Genomic DNA, 20,873 nt, shown 5'->3' with positions numbered 1-20,873 from the left:
TCCCCTCCCTCCCCACAGGCACCGACATAAATGGCTTTGAATGCCCTGCATCCTTGGAAAACGAGGCAGTGTCACAGTGTATCGTTTCTAATTTACATAAAACCATTGTGTTAGGAATCTCATTCTCTTTCTTACTTTCACTCATCAACAGCTATTGAGCACCTACTACGCGCCAGGCATTGGTCAATTTATTAGGCACCTGCTATGCACCAGGCATTGTTCTGGGTGCTGGAGGAAGCACTGTGAGCAAGCCAGTCAGAATCCCTGCCCTCACAGAACTTATATTGTAGCAGGAGATGACAGACAAGAAGCCATAAACATAATTTTAAAATAAAGCAGAGTCCCTATGAGTAACGAGGTCAATAAACTTGGGCTTGGCGGCAGGCCCAATGTGTGCCAGGGCCAGCTCACACATGCTTGCAAGGGTCTACCAGCAAATTTTCAGGAATTTTGAGAGCCGGTTGGCTAAAGGCAGCCATTATTAAAAATTAAATTACATAAACTTATAAGTACATAATTGATTTAAAAAATTGTCAGTAAATACTCAAAACTCAACTGTTGCTAATTATTTCAACTAATACCTATGCTTGGGAGTGAGGTATGTCTCTTGTACTACATCTGTAATGATGAGTTTCTGCATACTTCTTTCCAGCTCCCCAACTCTATATGCACCGGTAGCTTGACAATAGCCAAAGTAGAAGCATTTACTGCACTGAAATTGAAAAACACTATAGATAGGGTTTTGCCGGACAGTCATTGCTAAACCTTTACCAGTCACCCTTGGATGGGTCTGCCTGGGAATGACCTCATGATCTTAGTGTCTGTCTTCTTAAAGTTCTGTGCTTGGATACTACAGAGTACAGATAAAATAGAATGTTGTACTCACCTTATGTTCTATGGGGACAGCACAATATTGGGGAACCCTAAGGTGGCAGGTCTGGGACATGCACGAAAGATTGCTGGGAAGTAGAGGCTCCCTCCTTTTCCTCATCCTCCCACCCCATCCTCCAGCTTCTGGTAACCACCATTCTACTCTCTGCTTCTGAGAGTCTGAGTTTTTTAGATTTCACATATAAGTGAGATCATGCAGTATTTGTCATTCTGTGTCTGACCTATTTCACTTAACACAGTGTCCTCCCGGTCCATCCATGTTATCACAAATGACAGGATTTCTTTCTTTTATAAGGCAGAATAATATTAAATTATACTGATACTAATATATTACATTTCCTTTATCCATTCATCCATCAACAGACACGCAGGTTGTTTTCACATCCTGATCATCATGAATGATGCTGCCATGAACATGGGTGTGCAGATATCACTTTGAGATACCAATTTCATTTCCTTGCACCAACTTACACTCCCACCAACAGGGTACAAGGATTCACTTTTTTTCCCCCACATCCTTGACAACGTTTGTTATTGTTTGCCTTTTCTATACTAGTCATTCCAAAATGTGTGAGGTGATGTCTTACTGTGATTTTAATTTGTGTTTCCCTGATGATTAGTGATAGTGAGCACCTTTTCATATACTTGTTGGTCCTTTGTATGTCTTCTTTGGAGAAATGTCTATTCAGGTCCTTTGCCCTTTTTTATTTTTCAGAGACAGAGTCTCTCCCTGTTGCCCAGGCTGGAGTGCAGTGGTGCAATCTCAGCTCACTGCAACCTCCACCTCTTGGGTTCAAGTGATTCTCCTGCCTCAGCCTCCCAAGCAGCTGGGATTACAGGCATCTGCCACCATGCCCAGCTAATTTTTGTATTTTTAATAGAGACAGGATATCATCATGTTGGCCAGGCTGGTCTCAAACTCCTGACCTCAGGTGATCCACCCACCTCAGCCTCCCAAAGTGCTGGGATTTCAGGCATGAGCCACTGTGCCTGGCCCTTTGTCCATTTTTTAATTGGGTTATTTGTTTTCTTGCTGTTGAGTTTTTGCATTGCTTATATATCTTGGATATTGACCCTCTATCAGATACATCATTTGCAAATATTTTCTCCCATTTGGTAGGCTGTCTTTTCACTCTGTTGATCATTATCTGTTGGTTGTTTCCTTTGGTGCACAGAAGCTTTTCCATTTGATGCAATCGCATTTGTTTATTTTTACTTTTGTTGTCTGTGCTTTGGGGGTTATGTCTAAAATATCATTGCCCAGACAAATGTCAAGAAGTTTTTCCCCCATGTCTTCTTCTTGCCATTTTACTGTTTCAGGTCTTATGTTTAAATCCTTAACCCATTTTGAGTTGATTTTTGTACATGGCATGAGATAGGAGTCCAATTTCATTCTTCTCCTTGCAGGTATCCAATTTTTCCAACAGCTTTTGTTAAAGAGAATATCCTTTTCCTTTGGGTTAAAGATCAGTTGGCAGTAAATGTGTGGATTTATTTCTGAGCTCTCTATTCTGTCCCATTGGTTATATGCCTGTTTTTGTGCCAGTACCATGCTGTTTTGGTTACTATAGCTTTGTATTATGTTTTGAAATCAGACAATATGATGTCTCTAGCTTTGTTCTTCCTGCCCAAGATTGCAGGGTCTTTCATGGTTCCATATTTATGATTTTTTTTTCTACTTCTGTGAAAAAAAAGCCATTGGAATTTTGATAGGGATTAAAATGAAAATATAGATAGCTTTGGTTAGCATTGACATTTTAGAAATATTAATTCTTCCAATTCACAAATATGGGATATCTTTCAATTTCTTTATGTTGTCTTCAATTTTTTTCATCAACGTTTTATAGTTTTCAGTGTACAGATTATTTTCTTCCTTGCTTAAGTTTATTTTTAAGCATTTTATTGTTTCTGATGCCATTGTAAATTGAGTTGCTTTCTCAATTTTCTCCTGATAATTCATTGCTAGGGTGTAGAAACACAACCAAATTTTGTATCTTACAACTTTACTGAATCATTTATTAGTTCTAACAGTTTTTTGGTGGACTCTTCAGGGTTTTCTACATATAAGATTATGTCATCTGCAAACAGAGACAATTTTACTTCTTTCTTTCTGATCTGAATGCCTTTTATTCTTTTTCATGCCTAATTACTATGGCTAGGACTTCTAGTGCTAATGTTGAATAGAAATGGCTAGAGTGGGCATACTTGTCTTGTTCCTGATCTTAGAGGAAAAGCTTTCAAGTTTTCACCATTGGGTATGATGTTAGCTGTGGACTTGTCATATATGGCCTCTATTGTGTGAGGTACATTCTCTCTATATCTAATTTGTTGACTGTCTTTATCATGAAACGATGTTGTATTTTGCAAATGATTTTTCTGTCCCTATTAAGATGATCATATAATTTTTATCCTTCATTCTGTTGAGGTATACCATGCTTAGTGATTTGTGCATGTTGAACCATCCTTATATCCCAGGGATAAATCCCACTTGATCATGGTGTATGATGTTTTTAATATGCTACTGAATTTAGTTTGCTAGTGTTTTGTTGAGAATTTTTGCATCTATATTCATCAGAGTTATTGGCCTATAATTTTCTTTTCTTATAGTGTCCTTGTCTCAGTTTGTGGAGGTTGCAACTTCTGTGTCAAGGTGATAAACACACACTGTGGATTTAATACTTAGCAGCCATACAAGCCCTATAGGAAAAAGGAGAGAAAAGAAGTTGTGTACTTGGGTAGATTTGGGCACCCAGTGACATGATATAACTCATGCTATAATTCTCACCCTGCATCCTTCTATAAAGCTAAATAAAAATAGTTTAAAGACAACTTTAATCTTATTTGCGACTCAAGGTTCCAGCTATGGTGGTTGAACATTATATTTTATTGATTTAAAGACACATTCTTTTCATATTTTTCACATCTCTGAAATGAGGAAGCATCTTACATCTTAATTCAGCATGATGTCTTACACCTCATAATTTAATTGACAACTTCTTTTTCTTTCTGAGTGGTCTACAAAATAAAGTGCAAATATAATCAACAGTATTTTACATTCAATTAAATAGTGTGTGAAGGAAGGTAAGTTTAGGTGAGGAGTCAGGTTATATTATTAAATACGTCATCTGATTTCGTCAAATAATCTTGTAACAATCTATCTGCATCACTGTTTGCTCATCTAGTTCATTGCTTCTAACTGCCCCAGAGTCTTCTAGACATATGTTGTCCAATGTGGTAGCCATTAGCCACAAGTGGTGTGGCCATTTAATTTTTGATTAAAATTAATTAAAATTAGATGCACCTTAAAATTCCATTCCTTAGTCATACTCACAACATTTCAATAACTGTATGTGGCTAGCGGCTGCCATACTGACAGCACAGATATATTATAGATAGAATTATTTCCATCATCACTGGAAGTCCCACTGAACAGCACTACTCTGGTTTTTACCCTTGCTTCACATAGCGTGGTGCAGAAAATAGCAGCTTCTGAATCACTTATTAGAACTGGAGTCTTAGATCTCACCCAGACCAACTGAATCAGAATCTGTGTTATATATAACAAGATTGCCAGGGCACTCAGTACATGTTAGGATTTGAGAAGCGCCACTGCATAGTATACATCCACCATGTTTAGTAACCCAGTCCTTCAGTGATGGACACCTAGGTTCCCTTCACTTTGAGTGTGCCACTTATATATCTATACAAGACTCCTCTTGACCATTCACACAGGAGTGGGACCAAGGGCCCTAAAGGCCTATTCTTAATTTCACGGAATACTGGCAAGTTTTTGTCTAACAAAGAAGGGTTCGACCAGGTGCGGTGGCTCACGCCTGTAATCCCAGCACTTTGGGAGGCCAAGGCGGGCAGATCATGAGGTCAGGAGATTGAGACCATCCTGGCTAACACGGTGAAACCCCATCTCTACTAAAAATACAAAAAATTAGCTGGGTGTGGTGGTGGGTGCCTGTAGTCCCAGCTACTCAGGAGGCTGAGGCAGGAGAATTGCTTGAACCCAGGAGGCTGAGGTTGCAGTGAGCCAAGATCGCGCCACTGCACTCTAGCCTGGGCAACAGAGAGAGACTCCATCTCAAAAAAAAAAAAAAAAAAAAAATAGGTTTCTTCCCTCTCCACACCTTCAACAATATCCATATTTGTCGCTGACAGTTCCTACGGAAGTGAATGAAGGGGGACGAATGCAGAAATAAAGACAAGAGATCTGTTTTGAAAGAATGTGTCAGGGAACTCCTTGCTTCTGCTGAGCAAAGGCAGCCTTGAGCTTCTACAGCCCTTCATTTATATTAGGTAGAAAGAGCAGGGAGGGAGAGGTAACGGTTGATCAGCTGCTTGATTAATCACAGGTACCTATAATTGCTTTCTTTGTACAACAGACTTCAGATGTTCTTTCGGATAATCACAAGGAACACTGTGCTTGAGGCGTGACTGCCCTCAGCACGTTTTCTGGTGGCAGATGCAGTTGTCAGTTTTCCAAAATCTTTCTTTCATGAGAACAGTTTTCTGTGCTCATATAGCCTCCAGTGGTAAACTGAATTGGTCACGACCCCAATTTTCTCGGCCTGTAACACATATTTATTCATTCAGTAAATATTTAATGCCCATAGTTCATTTATTTATTCAGCAAATATTCATTAAATCTGATTGTGTACCAGGTATTGTTCTAGGAGCAAAATATTTGAACAATTCTTTCCTCAGGGAGTTCATATTCTAGAGAGGAGGCAGACAGAAACAAAAGAATAAGTAAAACATTACGTCTGACAGATGGGAGTAAATGCCATAGAAGAAAATAAAGCAGAGTAACAGGATAGAGAATGTCAGAGGAGAGCTGCAATTTTATGTTGGGTGGTTGTACAACCCAGCAGGCTTGGACTGTCCAAACCCTGCACACTACAGTGAAACTTTTGGCCCTTGCCTGGCTTCTGGGAGATAACCTCTATGCTCTTGGAATATCTTGCTGAGTAACAGTGTCTTTGTCTCTCTGGGGCATGAGCCATGCCAGATAATCTATAACAATGCGACTTATGGTGGGGACCTAAGGACATGTTGTATCAATTTGACCTCTAGAAGATCTGGAGCTAAGATCAGCCACACAAACAGGCAGTCATGTCGATATGACTAACCCCCAATATAAACCCTGGACACCAAGGCTTGGGTGAGCTTCCCTGGCTGGCAATGCTCCAGCGTGTTGTCATACATTATTGCTGGGGGAATTATGTACTGTCCACAAACTCCACTGGGAGAAGACAGGTGGAGGCTCATGCCTGGTCTCTCCCAGACTCTGCCCGATGCACCTTTTTTCTTTGCTCATTTTAATCTGTGTCCTTTCACTGTAAGAAACCAAAACTAAAACAACTTTTCTGAGTTTTATGAGTCCTTCTAGTGAATCACTGAACCTGTCCTGGAGACTCCCAAGTACAGTGGTCAAGAGGGCCTTCATGAAGAAGATGACAAGAATACAGGGGACCATGCAGACATCTGGGGGAAGAGGGTTTCAGGTACAAAAGCCCTGAGATGGAAGCATGCCCAGCATTAGAGGGACAAGAGAAGAGAAGATGGTAGATGACATCAGAGGAGGATCAGAGACCAGTTGGTCTTGGGCCTTATATGCCAACCATAAGGAAATGCCACTTTCACTTGGAGTGCAGTGGAGGCTACTGCAGGGTTTTGAGAAAAGTGACCTGCTCTGACTTACATTCTAAAAGGTCACTCTGGTAGCTGCATTAAAATTAGAGTGTAGGAGGACAAGGACAGAAGCAAAGAGACCAGATAGGAAACTTGCAGTAATCCAGGTGAGAGATGATGCAGGCTGAGTGGGACCAGGGTAGCAAAGATGGAAGGTGGTAAGAAACAGTCAGATTCTGGATCCACCCTGAAGGTAGAACTGATGGAATTTGGTAACAAAATGTATGTATGGTGTGAGAAAAGGGATTCAAGGGTGAGACTGAAGTATTGACCAGGTAATGAAAAGGATGGTGTGAACATCCACTGAGAAGCCCAAGACCCACAAGAGAAGTATGTTTGGAACATGGGAAGGGCAGAGAACAGAAGTTGGTTTTGAACATGGAGATGTTGAGTAGGCAGCTGGATGTTAAGTGGAGAGTTTGAGAGTCAGACCTGGCTGAAGACATAAATTTGGGAGTCGTCAGCATGTAGATGGCATTTAAAGCCACGAGACCAGATGAGATCACCGAGGGAGTGAATATAGACAGAGGAGACAAGGCCAAGGACCGAAGCCTGAGGTGCTCCACCATGTAGAGACTGGGAAGACAGGAAGAAACCACCTCCAGACACGGATGAGAATCAACCAGTGAGTGATGAGGAAAACCAGGAGAGCATAGTGTCTCAGACGCCAAGGAAAGAAACAGGGAGTAGTCTACCTGTTAAACGCTGCTGATAACTCAAGTAAGATGAACCTGAAGAGACGGCCCTTGGATTCAGTACCATGGAGGTCACTGTTGCCCTAAACAGGAGCATGGTTGGTGCAGCAATGGGAGAGAAAGCCTTCATAGTGTGGGCTCCAGGGAGGACGGGAGGGCAGAAATTGCAGGCAGTGAGCTTAGCCAACTTTTTAGGGAAGGATTGCAGTTGTACAGAGCAGAAAATGGGCCAGGAGCTAGAGGAGAACATGAGAGTGGGGAGAAAGTTTTTGTTGGTTGGTTTTCAAATTTTAATGAGAGATGGGAGAAACTGTAGTATATTTGCATGCTAATGGGGCTGCTCCTTGGAGAAGAAGGAAAACATGTTGCAGGAAAGAGAACAGAGAACTGCTGGCTGGAGCAATGCCCTCCAGAAGGCAAGAGGGGACAGGATACCAGCACCAGTGGAGGCGTCTATCTTAGCTGCAGGTGCAGACCGTTCATCTAGAGAAATGGGAGAGGAGACAGAGGATGCGGGCACGCAGGTAGGTGGCAAGACCGACCTTTCTAATTTTTGCTATTCTGATGGATGAAAGCGATGTGTTATTGCTGCCTGGGATGCATGATGACTGGAGCCACATCCTGAATAACACGGATCCAGCTCTAAAGAAGAATCCATGTTTCTCAACTCTCTGTACCTCTTTCTCACCAAGAGTCTGCTTCTCACTGGGCATCTCTTTCTTTCTACCTCTGTGCCTCTGTCCTTCTCTGAATTTTCTTTCTGTCCTCTCCCACCTGCCCCATCTTTCGGTCTCTGTGTATTTAGCCCTTTGTGTCTCTCAGTCTTCCCCTCCCTTCATGTTTGCGTTGGGGCCCCTCCTCTGGGCCTGGGTGTGGGGCCTACTTTCTCATCCCAGCTAGCACTTCCAACCAGAAGTTCCAGTTCCTGCTTGACAAAGAATCCCATTTTGAAGCCAAGCTAGGGAGGGGCCTCCCGGAACCGTCGGATGCCTCCATCTTAAGCTTTACTTATTTAACAGGAGCATTGTGGCCCTTGGTCCATGCCACACTCTCTTCGAAGCATTTTTGGATATTAATCCATTTAACACTTCTCCATAAGGCAAGTGCTATTGATTGTGCCATTTTACAAATGGGGATGCTGAGGCACAAAGCGGTCACATCAGCTGAACTCAGGCAGTCTAGCTCCAGAGTCTGAGGTCAGAACCACTAGGAACAGCATCTCTTTTTCGGGTCCTTTCTTCTCCTTTCTCCAGGCCGGTTCTCTGTGGTGGAGGAAAGACCTGCACCTGTGACAGAAGTATACTTGGATTTGGTCCAGTTTGTGTGTGACTTTCAGCTGTGGGCTTGTTCATCAAGTGAGGGGGTGGAAGGTGCCCAGCCCTCAGTGGGTCCATGACCTCACTTCAACCAGAGCTACCCAACTCGCGTTCGGCCAATCATAACCCCTAACATCAATTTGACCTGGCACTCACCCCTCAGCAAATAACAAGGCCAACCACCCTCACTCCAGGCTCCAGCCTTTCCCAAGTGAGAAAGGCTTCTCTGGAAGCATGGACCCAGGTCACAAGAGGGCACAAGTACTCTGATTTCCCACATAAGCTAGTTGCCTCACTTAACCTGGCATCCTACCTCCAGCCACACCACCTGAACACAATTCCACTCAAAAAGTGAACTCAGACCCCGCCCTGTGAGGTGGGAGAAGTCCGGGGTGGAGAAAGACAGTGACCTTTCTTTCACCTTGAGAGGTGGGGTATGACCCAGCTCACTCCCACCAAAACCTACTGCATCATAGACACTCAACCTCATGGCCAGTCCTCATCACCCATGTCAACCCACAACCCCAGCTCAACCACATCTTAACATTTCCCCATCCAAAACCTCAATCTTGGTTCCATCTTCAGCCCCAACCCAACAGTACCCCATCACCAACTTACCCCTAGATACCTCCCATCTTACAATCTAATCCTATCCCAAAACCAGCTCAACTACCACCTCCAACTCAATACCCATCCTCATCCAATTTTCATTCACCTCCCCAAACTCATTGCATTCGTAATGCTGTCATCAGGCCCATCCCTAACCACAGACTCTACTGATTTCCTATATTAATCCATATTTTTCTTCTTAGCAAAATACTTTGAAATGGACCCAACATTGGGCATTGAGGTGTTCCCAATGCAAAGTTAGATGGGTTATCTGATTTTATGAGGTCTCTGTACCCTTTCCTGTCTTTGAGCTACTTTATGACTCTAAATTGTAGATATCTGAGAGCTATGCAAATAATTCTTGTCCATAAATGTTTAAATGAATTTTGCCAGGTGGAAGTACAATGGATTTCCCTCCTCCTCCCAGTGTGGAATAGCCAGTTTTGCATCTATTTGTAAATTCATTTCAGCATTCCTTGTTGTCTTTGTACATATGGCTCTTTGTAACATCTTACTGGCTCTGCCATTTATTAATGAGTCAAGATACAATCTTTGACATATGTTCATTTCATATATGTCAGAGAGTCATGGTAAGACCATGTTTTAAAAGTTACCCTTTGACACTAGGTTTGATCTCCACATCCAAACCTGAACTCCATCAATAAGGACCGTACAAGTTTCCATGTGAGCCCTCGCCCCATCCATCTCTGTTCTTTATCCTCATTGTGACACCCCCACTCTCTCACTCTTTCCAAACTTCATCTGGTCCACATCCCTGGCTTTCTTCCAAATTCTGACCCCACGTCAGTCCTTCTTAATCCCTAATCTTGCCCCCTCCACCCCCTAGGATTAACTCAGGGCTCCACCCAGTCATAGTTCCTGGAGACACCTACTCATTCCCAAAACACCACCCCTTCCTCCTTCCTCTCCCCCACCCCCAATCCACATCTTCGAAGCTTTTCGACTCCTGCTTTTTCCTCTCCACCTAGGTCCCCGTGGACTCCCTCACCCTCTCTGGCCCTGCTCCTGAAAGGCCATTTCTGGAAAATGTTGCTTTCTCAGGTCCCATCTCTGCCCCCATCCAAATCCAAGGGAACTGATTTTCTATCCACCCAGCTGATGATTTCCTTCTTGTGTCTGGTGGTTGGCGGGAGCAGGGAGGCAGGATGATGGGATAATTGTGGGTGTCCTTGTGTCTTTCAAAAGAAAAAGGGTTGAGATGAGACTGGGAATTGGAACCTGGATGTGTTGAGAGCTAAACCTGAGATGAGGTTGGAGATGGGACTGGGGTTGAGGAACAGGCTGGAGTACTTGGTATGGTTAGGGATGGATGGGGAGGTGGGAATCGGATAGAATATGGCCATCTGGGGGCTGACTGTCTATTAAGAATTATGCATGGGGTTGGAGAAGAGGTTAGAAAACCGGGTGCAGAATGGGTTGAAGTTAGGGATGGGCATGGAACTTAGCGGGGCAGGGGGAAGGAAATGGGCCTTCCCCTTACCCTTTTTTGGGTCCTGATGCCCGAAAGTTCACAGTGGGTTCAACTCCGGCTTGGGCGGGGTCAGATCTAGGTCCCAGCACGTCCTGGAAGCTCCGCCCCAAGCAGAGGGCCAAGCCCAGGTGGGGGGGTGCCTGGAGACATCCCGCTGAGCCACTGGGGGTGGAGGGGGGGGGGCAGGGACCAGGAAATGCTGAGTGAGCTGGGGGAGGGAGTTCAGGGGTTAAAAGCCATGGTTCGGGGCTGAAGTTCTAGGCAGCTGGCGGCTGACGCTCCTCGCGGGCCCCTCACTCAGGTAGGGTCTGCCTGGGGCGGGGGCGGGGAGCGGAGGAGGGCAGGAAGGGGAGAGAAGAGGGGATAGGAAGGATGGGGAAAGCAGAAGGGCAGCTGAGTCAGGGAGAGGGAGAGTGAAGCTAGAGTCTCAGATCTAGAGAGAAACCTGCAGAGATGGAGAGAGGTGAAGGGCGCGGACAGATAAGAACTTGGGCTAATACCAAGCGTGTGGACAGACCCAGAGGGATAGAATGGAAGGCAGACTCTGGAGGAAAAGGGAGAGAGTGCACCGACCACCCAGCTCGCCAGAGGGCAGGGGAGGAGGGACGGCTTCCTGGGGTGAGGGGCTGCACGCCGGAGCCCCAGGGGGTTGCACACTGTTCCTCCCACCTCGCCACTGCACCCCCACCAAGGATGGAATTGGAGGTGGGGGACAGATTCCAGGGTCAGGGCTGTCAAGAGTGAATGAGGGGAGGAGAGATTCAGGAGCAGAGAGGTTTCAGACGCGGAGGTTCCGGGCACGCCCTCAACACCCCCTTCACCTTCTCCTCAGGCCCCGCCCGCCCTGCCCTCTCCTCCCGATCCCGGAGCCATGTGGCCCCTGGCCCTAGTGATCGCCTGCCTGACCTTGGCCTTGTCAGGAGGTAAGAATGCGCGGGGGTGGAGGCGTGGCGGCCACTCGGGACAATGGTAGGAGGGGTCAGGCCGGAGGGGGAGGGGGCGTGGGAGCCGCGAGCTCCGCCCCCCGCCCACTCGGGGCCGGTCCCAGTGGGGACAGCCCAGAGCTCTTCCTCCTTGTCCCTGGGTGACCTGGTTTCCCGGCTGAGGTTGGCCCTCTGACCCCAGACCGCTCACCTCCCAAAATACCCTCGCAGCAGCCCCTCTCGCGTTCAAGGCTTCCTGTCCTCTCTGGAAAGCTGAAAGACATGGGTTCGCGTCCTGACGCTGCCGCTTTGAGCCAGTAGCCTAGCAGCTGCTTTGTGCCTAAATTGTTTTCATCTGGAAAATGGGCTCAATTTATAAGTGCTTACCACAGAAGGTCACTGTGAATATTGAAACGAGGTAATGCGTCGAGCCTTCAATATGTCGCAAGTAGAAAGGACTTGAAAGTTAGCCACTTAGCCGTTATTACTTTATTAGTAGTATTCCCTTTTTTTTTTTTTTTTTTTTTTTTTTTTTTTTGAGATGGAAACTTGCTCTGTCGCCCAGACTGGAATGCAGTGGCACGATCTTGGCTTACTGAAACCTCCGCCTCCCGGGTTGAAGCGATTCTCCTGCCTCAGCCTCCTGAGTAGCTGGGATTACAGGCGCCCACCACCACACCCAACTAATTTTTGTATTTTCAGCAGAGGCGGGGTTTCGCCACGTTGGTTATGCTGGTCTCGAACTTCTAACCTCAAGTGGCCCGAGTCAGCCTCCCAAAGTGCCAGGATTACAGGCATGAGCCACCGAGCCCAGCCTCTATTATTCTGTCTTCATACTCAGTCCCTTCCACAACCTTCTAGATTGTTATTCTAATCCTTGGGTTGACCCCAGACCTATGTGACCTCACCGCAGATTGGTTGTCCTTAAGATCCCTATGGATCTTTCCCATCTTTCCCTGCCGTTGTAGGCAGGTTCTCTGGAAACCCCATTCATGAATCATTTATTCATTCAACAAACAGCTATTAAACACCGGCCACTGTGCTGGGTGCTGTACAAGCAGAGAGACAGTCCCTGCTCTCAGCACCTGGAGTCTAGCAGGGACAGATGCAGATGTTATTCAAACAATTATCCAAATAATTAGTTAATAATTATCTTGACATGAGGTGAAGACTTCAAGGATCCAAGCCAGGGGCCTAGAGATGTAATGGCGGCTTCCCGACCAGAGGCCTTCCCAAAGGGCTTGACCCTTGAGCTAAGACCTGAAAAAGGAGGGGTCTGTGGGTGCCTGGCACCTGGCACCATCCTTGGCCTGAAGGTGGGGTGGCTTTTCTCCTCTGGCGACACTCCCTGGATTCATGCCCGTGCCACTCCTGAGTGCCACACCCTAGGCTAGGAGACCCACATGCTACGCCTTGTGGAGTCCTCAACAACCTGGCAAGGTAGGTGCATTGTAATTACTCCAATTTCTGGCAGAGAAACCTAGGACTCAAAGACAGAAGCCTCCTGCTCCAATGACACCGGCGATGCCTGAGTCAGAATCCTAATCAAGGTTGTCTGCCCTGTCCTCCATATCCTGGACTTGAGGCTCTGAAAACCATTTTTATAACTTTTGACCTAATCATTTGCTTAAAGTTAGCTTTTTTTTCTTTTTTTTTTTTTTCACTCAAACAAAAGCATGTTCAAGTTTATACTACTGTCCTGAATAGAGAACAGAATTCTTTGTCGTAAATAGAAGGTAAGGAAGGAAATAAATCCTGCACAATGAAAAGAAAATAATATGTTTATTGGGTTGGACCACCTGAAATTGCTGATACTTGACCCTTTTCGACCTTCCTAAAACAACTTTTGCAGGTGGTTCAACATAATAAATGTTAGCTGGCCTGATGAGGCTTCTGTGTCCTCCTGGCTTTAAAAAGTGAGCTCAGTGAGGATTAGGGAGGTGTTAAAACCATATTAGCACCATCCTGAGACTTTAACCTTGACAAAATCAGGATTAAAAGAGAACTGGATGCTGGCTCAGCGTCTGAGTGTGCGATTTAATGTTACTTATATCTCATCTCTCTACCACCTAAAATGATCCTGTGCTCACCGATAACTTCTGTTCCTAACTGCAAACCACTGGGCTAATCCCACTGCTTGCCCTGTAGTTGGGGAAACTAGCTAGGGAGGCAGAGGGACCTCCTGTTGTAGCTAATAATTAATAATAACATTTCCCACTGACTGAGTGCTCTCTGTGCCACCTGCTGTGCTGTATGGTTTGAAATGCAGGGTCATCTTGAATCCTTCAACTACGCAATGAGAGATGAACTATTACTTTTTCTACTTGACAGCTGGGGAAACTGAGGCTGGTGATTTGCATAAGGTCACACAGTCACAAAATGGCATGCATGTTCAGGATTGGATTCTCCCTGTCCCACGGACCCCTGCTGTGCTTTCAATGCCAGACACAGTGCCTGACACACACAGCATCTATTTATTGAGCCCCCATTGTGTGCCAGGCACTGTGTTAGGTCCTGGGAATATGGTACTGAATAAAGCAGTTAAGGTGCCTGTTGTCAATGGAGCTTACAGTCCAAGTGGAGAGATTTTTACAAATGAATGTATACAAATGTGAAGAGAAATGAATAGCAATCATTGTTCTGATGAAAACCAACCGGAAGAATGTAATGGGGGATGGGTCGGGACTAGGAGAGTCAACATTAGACCAGGTGGTCAGGGAAGGCCTCTCTGAAGAGGAGACATTTGAGCTGACCTCTCAGAATTAAGAAGGACCCAGACATACAACCTCTAAATTCTGAGGGTCATCCAGTAGAATATTCCATAGATGTATATATGAAATATCCTATATCTGTGCTGTCCAATTATCCACTAGCCACTTCAGGCTATTGAACATTTGAAATATGGCTGGTGTGACTTAAGAACTGAATTTTTAATTTAGTTTTACTTCATTTTAATTAGTTTAAATTTAAATAGCCACATGTAGCTAGTGGCTACCATATTAAACAACACAGGTTTGGAGAAAGGACTGTGCAGAGAGAGGAAATAGCAAGTATAAAATGTCTAGTATGGGGGCATCCAAGATGATTTAAATTCTTTTTTTCTTTAAATGCCTGGTGTGTTTGAAGAACAGGTCGATGAGGCTGGACTAGAGGAAGTCAGAAGAAAGTGGTTGGAGATGGGGTCAAAGAGCCTGGCAAGGGCCAGACAGCACAGAGTCCTGCACACCTTGGGAAGGCTTTTTGGATTTTATTTTAAAGGAAGTTGAGCCTGGGAACAACATCTGACTTTCTTTGTTTGAAGAGTCCTCAGCCTACTTTGAAAAGACTGGATCGGAGGGATGTAAAAATGGAAGGATTTAGGTTAATGTTGTAGTCATTTGGGCTAGAGAAGATGGGGCATGGACCAAGATGATGGCAGAAGTGTGGCGATAACTGGATATTTGGGAGATAAAACCAATAGGAACTGGTTGTGAGTGATGAAGGAAAGAGGAGAAGCAAAGATGACTCCCAGGTTTGGGGCTGAGCACTGAGGTGGGAAATACTGGAGTGAACAGTTTTGATTGAGAAGAATCAAGTTGGGAATACAAAGCTTAAGATGCCTGTAAGGCATCCAAATCAACAGTGTTTGAGTTTTGAGCTTAAAGAAGAGTTCAGGGCTGGAGATGATTAGCCTATAGCTGGTATTTAAAGCCATGGAGGCAACCAGTATATATGCAGTGAAAGGATAGAGAGATGGGTGGAAAGATGACTGGATGGATGCATGGATGGATATATGGATAGACGGATGGATGGATGGATGGATGGATGGATGGATGGATGGATGGATGGATGAATAAATGGACCAGTGGATGGAGGGACAGATGAGTGGATGGATGGTTGGATGGATGGATGGATGCATGGATAAATGGATGAGTGGATGGATGGATGGATAAATGGATGAGTGGGTGGATGGATGCATGGATGGATGGATGAGTGGATGGATGGATGAATGGATAGATGGATGAGTGGATGGATAATGAATGAGTAGATGGATGGATGAATGGATAAATGGATGAGTGGATGGATAGATGGACGAGTGGATGGATGGATTAGTGGATGGATGGATGGATGCACAGATGAATTGGTGGATAAATGGATGAGTGGATGGATGGATGGATGGATGGATGGATGAATGGATGGATGGATGGTTAAATGACTACCTAAATGGATGAATGGATAGATGGATGAGTAGATGGATGGACAAATCAGTAGGATGAATGGGGGATGGATAATTGGATAGACTGATGGATAGATATTGCCTAGGTGGATGTGTAGGTCAGTCTCACTTCTACCTCCTGAAATCCATCTTCTGGTAGAATGATATAAAAAATGCACGTGGAGAGAAAGTCAGGCTCCTGCTTACCTATCAGCAACATGCTCATTTTGTGACCTCTTCTGTTAACCCCCAGTGGAGGATTTGGTACTTCTTGGGAAAAGAATGTCACCTCTTTGCCCTAAGTCATCTCCACTTGGTCAAGAATAGCAACTGCCAGAGGTCGGCAAATTCATCTTCAGTTCCCGGTCACCCAGGGCAATAATCTGACCATTTCCCCAAACCCAGGAACCACAGCTCCAGGGCTCCTCTGCCCCCTGGATTCCAGTTTTCTAACAATCTCTCTTCTTTACCAGGTGTCTCCCAGGAGTCTTCCAAGGTTCTCAACACCAATGGGACCAGTGGGTTTCTCCCAGGTGGCTACACCTGCTTTCCCCACTCTCAGCCCTGGCAGGCTGCCCTACTAGTGCAAGGGCGGCTACTCTGTGGGGGAGTCCTGGTCCACCCCAAATGGGTCCTTACTGCCGCACACTGTCTAAAGGAGTATGTGGGGGCCAGGGGAGCATGGGATAGGGATGAGAATGGGACTGGGATTATGGATGGGGTAGAGCTGGATTTGAGGATGGAGTTGGAGTTAGGGTTGGGGATGGACATGGGGGTGAGAATGAGGTTTGGGGTTGAGATATGGGGATTGGGTATGGGAATAGAATCAAAGTAGGGGATCTGGATGGGATTGAAGTTGAGGATGGGGAAGATGTATTTGGAGATGAGGAAGGTAGGATGGAGAAGAGGTTAGGTTGGGGATGGGAAGAGGTTGGGGCTGGGATGGGGATGGAAATGGGCTCATCTTCTTTCCTAACCACCCTCTTTCTGCACCCACAGCGGGCTCAAAGTTTACCTAGGCAAGCACGCCCTAGGGCGTGTGGAAGCTGGTGAGCAGGTGAGGGAAGTTGTCCACTCTATCCCCCACCCTGAATACCGGAGAAGCCCCACCCACCTGAACCACGACCATGACATCATGCTTCTGGAGCTGCAGTCCCCGGTCCAGCTCACAGGCTACATCCAAACCCTGCCCCTTTCCCACAACAACCGCCTAACCCCTGGCACCACCTGTCGGGTGTCTGGCTGGGGCACCACCACCAGCCCCCAGGGTATGCACCCACACAGGTGGCCTGAGGCCCCATAGGAGTGGCTGGGGAAACAGGGGCAGAGATGGGAGGGAAGGTCTGAGGTAGGTTCCTTTATATATAAAAATATAAATAAGTAAATAAATATATATATTTAAAGTTAACTGTATCTTTTATATAAGCATAAATTCATGAATATATAAAAATATATATGAGTATATAAATTCATGAATATATAGAAATATAAATAGATCTAATATATGAATATATTATATGATGTATATTATGTATTATATAGTAATATATTTATATATTATACAAAAAGTATACAAATTAAATGTATTTTATAAATTATAAAATTTATCGATTATGTATTTTAAATATGTATTTCTGCATAATGTATATATTATAAATATATAATCTATACTTAAATTATATATTATAAATATATTTTATAAATGTATACATTTATATATTTATATACTGTAAATGAATTTTATCATTTATAATATATAAATCATACATATAAAATTGTTATATTTCTATAATTTATAAAATGTTTAATATATTAAATATGCTTATTAATGAAAGTTCTAATAATTCAATTTAATAATTAATTATATATCATTACTTAGTAAGTATAATACATTATATATGTGAATATAAAGTTGATGTATATACCAACAAGAGCCCTTTGCATCTCCGTAGCAATCCCTGACTCTCTCCCAGCCTCATGTTTGTATCTTTCTCCTCAACATGCCCTGTCTCTCTTCCTACCATTCTATCCAACTCTCCCATAACTCTTCCCATCCCTGTTCCTGCTTTTCCCATCTTTAATTCTCTATTTCTGACCATCTCCCTATTCCAACTCCCTCTTCTCCAACTTTCTTTCCCCACCACTGGCTCCACCACTCTCCTTATCAACCTCCCATTCTCTTGTCCCTTCCCTCCTTATCCTTCCCTCCACTTTTCTCCTCATCTCTCCCTTCTCCTCTCTCCCATGTCCCTCCATATTTCTGTCACTTCCGTTGCTTTACCCAGATAGGTGCTCATCTCTTCTCCCATCTTTCTCTTCCCATCTCAATTTTCTATCTACTGTTTACCCATTCAACTCGCCTATTTAACCTTCATCCCATATCCTATCCAGGTCGGATACCTTAGACCTTCTCTTTCTTCTCCCCAGTGAATTACCCCAAAACTCTACAATGTGCCAACATCCAACTTCGCTCAGATGAGGAGTGTCATCAAGTTTACCCAGGAAAGATCACTGACAACATGTTGTGTGCCGGCACAAAAGAGGGTGGCAAAGACTCCTGTGAGGTGAGGCCGGGAGGCTGGTGGGTGCCTTGGACAGGATAGAAAGCCAGAATGGAAGTGACAGATGCTGGGGAAAAAGCTTTGTTTCCAGCCTTAGGGGAACCAATCTTTATAAGGTACAATGTCCCCTCACATAGGAGGTCAAGACAAAAAGGGGTACCTAGGGATGGCAGGAATAATTCATCATAAGCCCCAGCTTTGACTGAGTGGCTGCCCAGATCCCTGTGTTGAGATGCATAAAGGTTGGTATTCTTTCACTTGTGAGTGATAGACAACCAACTCAAACTGGCTTAAATAAAATGCTGGCTTTTGTAACTGAAAATCCAGGTTGTCTGGCTTTAGGCACAGATGGATCCAGGTATGCAAATTGTGTATTTGGAATTCTGTCTTTCTTTTAACTCTCAGCTCTTCTTTATTCTGTTTTGGCTTCATTCTCGGTTAGATTCTTCCCATGAAAAGATGGCCCCAGCAGCTTTGAGCTTACATCCTACCCTCTAGGCAACCCTATTAGAAAGAGAACCTCTCTTTTCCAATAGTTCACACAAAAGTCTTGAGCATGATGCTCACTAGGCTGACCTAAGTCATGTGTCTTGAGCCATCACTCCACCAGAGCTGTGGGATTCTCTGATGGGCCAAACCTGAGTCACATAGTTAACTGTGGGTGCGGGAGAGGGGCAGGGACAAACTGCATGGATTGGGAGTGAAGAAGGGCAGTTCCCCAAATGAAAAAATCAGGAGAGGCTGTTACCAAAATAAGGGGAAATGGCCAAGTACAGTAGTTCATGCCTGTAATCCCAGCACTTTGGGAGGCTGAGGTGGGAGGATTACTTGAGCCCAGGAGTTTGAGACCAGCCTGGGCAACATAGTGAGACTCTGTCTCTACAAAAAGAAAAAAAAAAGTTTTTAAATTACCCAGGTGTGGTGGAGTACACCTGCAGTCCTAGTTACTTGGGAGGCTGAGGCAGAAGGACTACTTGAACCCAGGAGTTCAAGGCTGCAGTGAGGTATGATCATGCCACTGCACTCCAGCCTGGGTGATAGAGCAAGCCCCTGTCTCAAAAACAAAAAGAAATAAATAGAGCAAGACACTGTCTCTAATTAATAAATAAATAAAAATTTAAAAATGAATGTTTAATTTTTTAAAAATAAGAGGAAATGGATACTACATGAGCAAAAAACAGCCTTTATCAATAAAGAAGTTGAGATTTGATTCAGTGAGAAAGAGTATGATACTATATTAATGATATGTGCCTTGATCAATTAGTGATGTCTGCCTTGGGCCCAGGAAGAGAAATAGACTTACACGTGTATTGCATACCCTGCCCAGATATGGATGGGTTCACTCAATAGTGAGGGACACAAAGGAGCCTTGAAGTAGGAGCAGGGTCAGCTGGTATGGGGCAGGGGTGCAAGGTGGGATTTAGTACCAGGGAAACAAAAATGGGTATGAAGTAAGTTGTTACCATTTTAATGAAACTGAGGAACAGAGAAAAACACAGAAATTTCTCTATGTCTCTCTTTCTCTGGGCCTATCTCTGTCTTTCTGTCCCTATTTCTGTCTCTTGCTGTCTGTCCCTCTGTGTTTGTCTTCTTGTCTGTTTCTCACTGTCTTCATTGCTTTCTCTCACACTGTGTGTGTCTGACTCTGCCTCTCTGAGTCTCCTTCTCTGTGTGTATCTCTCTCCATCTTTCACTTTCTCCCCACACCTCCCTGTCCCTGCGTTGTTTAGCCCCAGCAAGGACCCACCTCTCTCTCTCTCTTTCTTTCCCCAACTCAGGGTGACTCTGGGGGCCCCTTGGTCTGTAACAGAACACTTTGTGGCATCGTCTCCTGGGGAGACTTCCCATGTGGGCAACCTGACCGGCCTGGTGTCTACACCCGTGTCTCAAGATACGTCCTGTGGATCCGTGAAACAATCCGAAAATACGAAACCCAGCAGCAAAAATGGTTGAAGGGCCCACAATAAAAGTTGAGAAATGTACCGGCTTCCATCCTGTCACCATGACTTCCTCACATTGTCTGCTTAGCCCTTCTCTGCTCCTTATTCCCAGTGTTCCATTTGAACCAGTGATCCATGTCCTGAAAAATGCTCAATCCCAGCTGACATTCCCTGTTTCAGAAGCATTCACGCACTGCCAGGCTTGCAGTCTCCCAGATGTTGCGTCCCTGAAACATCTCAACAACCTGAATGTCCCAACCCAGACAATGGCCCAGGTCTCTCAACTGCATCAGCGCCGCTTCTATAAGCCCAGATCACCACCTGAAAGTTCTGTCTGTGGCACATTCTTAAATATTTCCATCAGCCCATCTCAATAATATATGTCCTATAAATGGACCATCCTTGACAACATCCTCTAACTCTTCAAGTATTTATTTAATGCCAGTATCCTAGACCTTCTATTTTTTGCACTCAAGAAGGCTCTAGACTCCCATGATAGTTCATCCTGAAAATATCCTCTTATGCCAACCATCTTCTGCCCTGACAACATT

The 20,873-nt window shown here is 44.7% G+C and overlaps 1 protein-coding gene and 1 long non-coding RNA gene across 11 annotated transcripts; one reads left to right on the top strand and one right to left on the bottom strand.

The window, feature by feature from the left end:
* Positions 1-1,258: 1,258 nt before the first annotated feature.
* On the bottom strand, positions 1,259-11,618 carry LOC129052022 (uncharacterized). Of its 3 annotated transcripts, XR_008516695.2 has the most exons (6): positions 11,373-11,557; positions 10,713-10,911; positions 10,221-10,407; positions 7,287-8,572; positions 5,257-5,468; positions 1,260-3,588 (listed from the first exon to the last, which is right to left on the bottom strand). It is a non-coding gene; the product is annotated as an uncharacterized LOC129052022 (long non-coding RNA). The 3 variants fall into 3 exon arrangements; XR_008516694.2 differs by having other exon boundaries at positions 1,259-3,588; positions 10,713-11,618; XR_008516693.2 differs by having other exon boundaries at positions 7,829-8,572; positions 10,713-11,557.
* KLK13 (kallikrein related peptidase 13) lies at positions 10,968-20,364 on the top strand. Of its 8 annotated transcripts, XM_054541071.2 has the most exons (7): positions 11,688-12,044; positions 12,797-13,066; positions 14,758-15,137; positions 16,295-16,354; positions 16,821-17,089; positions 18,249-18,385; positions 20,161-20,364. In XM_054541071.2, the coding sequence occupies exons 3-7, from the start codon at positions 15,103-15,105 to the stop codon at positions 20,347-20,349; spliced, it is 690 nt and encodes a 229-aa protein (XP_054397046.1). In that variant the 5' UTR covers positions 11,688-12,044; positions 12,797-13,066; positions 14,758-15,102; the 3' UTR covers positions 20,350-20,364. The 8 variants fall into 8 exon arrangements, with proteins under 8 accessions (XP_002829683.2, XP_054397043.2, XP_054397042.2 ...); XM_002829637.3 differs by lacking the exons at positions 11,688-12,044; positions 12,797-13,066; positions 14,758-15,137 and adding exons at positions 10,968-11,004; positions 11,536-11,626 and having other exon boundaries at positions 16,295-16,481; XM_054541068.2 differs by lacking the exons at positions 11,688-12,044; positions 12,797-13,066; positions 14,758-15,137 and adding exons at positions 10,999-11,408; positions 11,536-11,626 and having other exon boundaries at positions 16,295-16,481.
* Positions 20,365-20,873: the final 509 nt, after the last annotated feature.

The sequence above is a fragment of the Pongo abelii genome, chromosome 20, assembly GCF_028885655.2.
Source record: "Pongo abelii isolate AG06213 chromosome 20, NHGRI_mPonAbe1-v2.0_pri, whole genome shotgun sequence".
NCBI classification, from domain to species: domain Eukaryota; kingdom Metazoa; phylum Chordata; class Mammalia; order Primates; family Hominidae; genus Pongo; species Pongo abelii.
The sequence above is the reverse complement of the archived record's forward strand: the minus strand, read 5'-3'. Positions and strand labels throughout refer to the sequence as shown.

What these genes read in the sequence shown, in the direction of transcription:
- KLK13 (XM_054541068.2), top strand. Translation starts at nt 11,157, where the DNA reads ATGGAGAGAGGTGAAGGGCGCGGACAGATAAGAACTTGGGCTAATACC. An exon ending in CACCACCACCAGCCCCCAGG is followed by an intron (nt 17,090 to 18,248) that starts GTATGCACCCAC and finishes TCTTCTCCCCAG; the next exon opens with TGAATTACCCCAAAACTCTA. An exon ending in GTGGCAAAGACTCCTGTGAG is followed by an intron (nt 18,386 to 20,160) that starts GTGAGGCCGGGA and finishes TCCCCAACTCAG; the next exon opens with GGTGACTCTGGGGGCCCCTT.